Below are 2,772 nucleotides of genomic sequence, written 5' to 3' on the forward strand. Positions count from 1 at the left end.
ACAACAACCAGAAACAACACATCCTCAAATATGAGTTGAATCAATAACTATAAATAACGGAGTCACGATTATATACAAAGATATAAGTTACTATAAAATGCTCTCCAGGATTTGGACAGGATAAAGCATTTTCCTGTTTGATCAGCACATATCAGTAACACAGAGTAATGAGTGAACTCTGGTGGTTTTCTTATTTGTCATCGGAGCAACATAATGATAACAGCGAACTACACTGTGACCTCTGATTTGTTCGGTTTGTCGACGGTGGCGTAGACGTCTCTGGGATCAGCGGCGGCTCCAGCTGAAGAGGAGGGAGTTTTCACAGTGCTGTAGGTCACCGCATCATCATCATCATCATCTTTAAGATGAACCTGAGAGATAACGCAATAAAATAAAAACTTCAATAATAAAAGAAAACAGCATGACAACTGAGTTACTACAGATAAAAGAATCGTAAGGATTTTTGTTTTTGTAATACTCATTTCAGCCACAAGAGGAAAAAAAAAGATCCCAAGAGAATTTTTTCTTTGTCGATTAAAATACGTTTCTATCCGACTCACACCTCGTCAAATCACCAGGAAAAGAGCGTGAATACTTTTGGTCCCATGTAGACCGGGGTAGTGCTGCACTTTAGACTCTTGTGGCCAAAATGACTTTTACAAAAACAAACACTCCTCACAAAAACTAAATAAATAATTCTGTTGGACGGACCGTCGTGAAATTCATGGTCCCCAGAGGATCAATCGTACCGACTTTGTCGATCTCCCTATTTCCCCACTGCCACTGATTGACACTTTTGGATCTTTGTGAACTGTTTTCACGACTTTGGATGGATGGCATTAAATCTTATAATAACGTTAGTGATTGTGCCACCGTGAAGTTGATATTTGTGGTTTTAAGTGAAATATCTGCAGCAATTATTTGATGGATTGCCACGAAAAAACTAATTTTCTTCCGCTCATCCAGGGTCAGGTCGCGGTGGCAATAAGCTAAGCAGGGTATTCCAGACGTCCATCTCTCCAGCAACACTTTCCAGCTCCTCGTGGAGGATCCCGAGGCGTTCCCAGGCCAGATGGGATATGTAGTCCCTCCAGCCAGTTCTAGCTCTACCCCGGGGTCTCCTCCCAGTTTGACTTGCCTCCAACCTCCAAAGGAAGGCGCCCAGGAGCAACCTAACCAGACGTCTGAACCACTTCAGCTGGCTTCTTTCAACATGAAGGAGCAGCCACCCAAAGGAGGAAACCCATTTCAGTATCTGCGATCTCATTCTTTCGGTCACTACCCAGAGCTCATGACCAGAGGTGAGGGTTGGAACAAAGATCCACTGGTAAATCAGGAGCTCTGCCGTCCACATTACTGCTGGCGCCGCCCCGATCCGCCTGACGATCTCTCGCTCCATCTTTCCCTCACTCGAGAACAAGATCCCAAGATACTTGAACTCCTTCACTCGAGGCTTTAACCCCCCCCAACCCGGAGTAGCAGTCTGATCCGACGCTAACACAGCTGTAGACTCACAATGTTGTGTCTTCACTCACCACCATCACCTGTTCAACCAGTCAGACTCACCTGGGCTCTACCGTCGGTCCTCTTGGTGTAGCTGATGGAGGCGTAGGAAACACCTTCTTCAGGATCAGCCTGCACAGTGAGGACAACACCAGCTCAGTGACATGTGAGCATGCTGGATTGGTTGAGTAATTTTACTTCCCTTTTCTCTGTTGCTCAGTGGAAATAGACTCAAAACGTAACAGAACAGAAAGATGTGTCACTCGCTGCTTCAGCATGCAGAACACATACTGTAAAAAACACTGAGTGTGACCTTGTACTGGGTGAAGTGGGTGATCTCACCGTGTCCTGACCGGTCTCTGGAGCAGACTGACTCACTGCAGGGTTTAAACTCGGTCCCTGGAAAATACAGCCAATGGCCACATGTTACAGAACATACTGCAACCCTCACCTTTCCACTTCACAGTACAGCTGGTAGAAGGTTGCTCTGATAGTAAGTGATTATTAAATCTGAAACTCACCGTCTTGTCATCCCTCCGTCTTTTGTTTCCTGGAAAAACAAAAAATGAATCGACTTCATCTGTGAAAATGAAGCTTCATTAAAAACAGCTCGTGACGTTTCCATGTGTGACTGCTCTCACCTTTAGTTTTCTTCCATCTGATCAGCACTACGGCGATTATTAAGAGCGCCGCTAAACCCACAGCCACAATGACGTACCGCCACCACCAACCTGCAGGGAGAGTAAAAACACTGAAAACATTTTGACTGCTGATCTCTTGTTTCAAAACCTGCAGCTAAAATATTAAAAAATTAAAAGAATCTTTTGCGAAAGTTTTGACAATTTCTTTGAGAAGTAAATTTTCTGTTGGTATAAAAACCACGTAGACTGAATCTTACTGAGCATGCCTTTTAAGCTATAATCTTAAAGTACTGTAACCATCTAAATGATCAAGATGCAGATAATAAATGATCTCATTATAGAAGAACAACACAAAAGTTACAGGGAACTGAAGCCTGAAGTTAGAGATCCTGAGAGACGATAGGGAAGATGTGAAGTCTCTACCTTGATGAGTTGTTGTTCCGTTTCCATTTGGTACAACTGAATATGAAATTAGACAAAAACAGAAACAACAAAGGAGAAAATGTGTAAAGTTTGTAAAATTCAAATCCATCAAATTAACAAACCTGTTTTCTTTCCTGAGGACTGAGGGATGAAGGTAAACAGCAGCCGTTTCTTTCTGTTTCCATCTGTCACTTCACACTTGAAT

General features: G+C 43.1%; 1 protein-coding gene across 1 annotated transcript in view; it reads right to left on the reverse strand.

Moving 5' to 3' along the window:
• Positions 1-2,772, reverse strand: part of LOC111647840 (uncharacterized) — a 31,026-nt gene that overhangs the window by 6,176 nt on the left and 22,078 nt on the right. Inside the window, exons 19-21 of the mRNA XM_087171558.1 lie at positions 1,846-1,902; positions 1,567-1,635; positions 240-371 (exon numbers count right to left, since the gene is read on the reverse strand). Of these exons, the coding sequence (XP_087027684.1) occupies positions 240-371; positions 1,567-1,635; positions 1,846-1,902 (258 nt within the window). The remainder of the gene's footprint in view (positions 1-239; positions 372-1,566; positions 1,636-1,845; positions 1,903-2,772) is intronic.

Source organism: Seriola lalandi, unplaced genomic scaffold (genome assembly GCF_002814215.2).
Source record: "Seriola lalandi dorsalis isolate HSWRI2012SDOR001 ecotype SW California unplaced genomic scaffold, Sedor1 jcf7180002055009, whole genome shotgun sequence".
Lineage (NCBI taxonomy): Eukaryota > Metazoa > Chordata > Actinopteri > Carangiformes > Carangidae > Seriola > Seriola lalandi.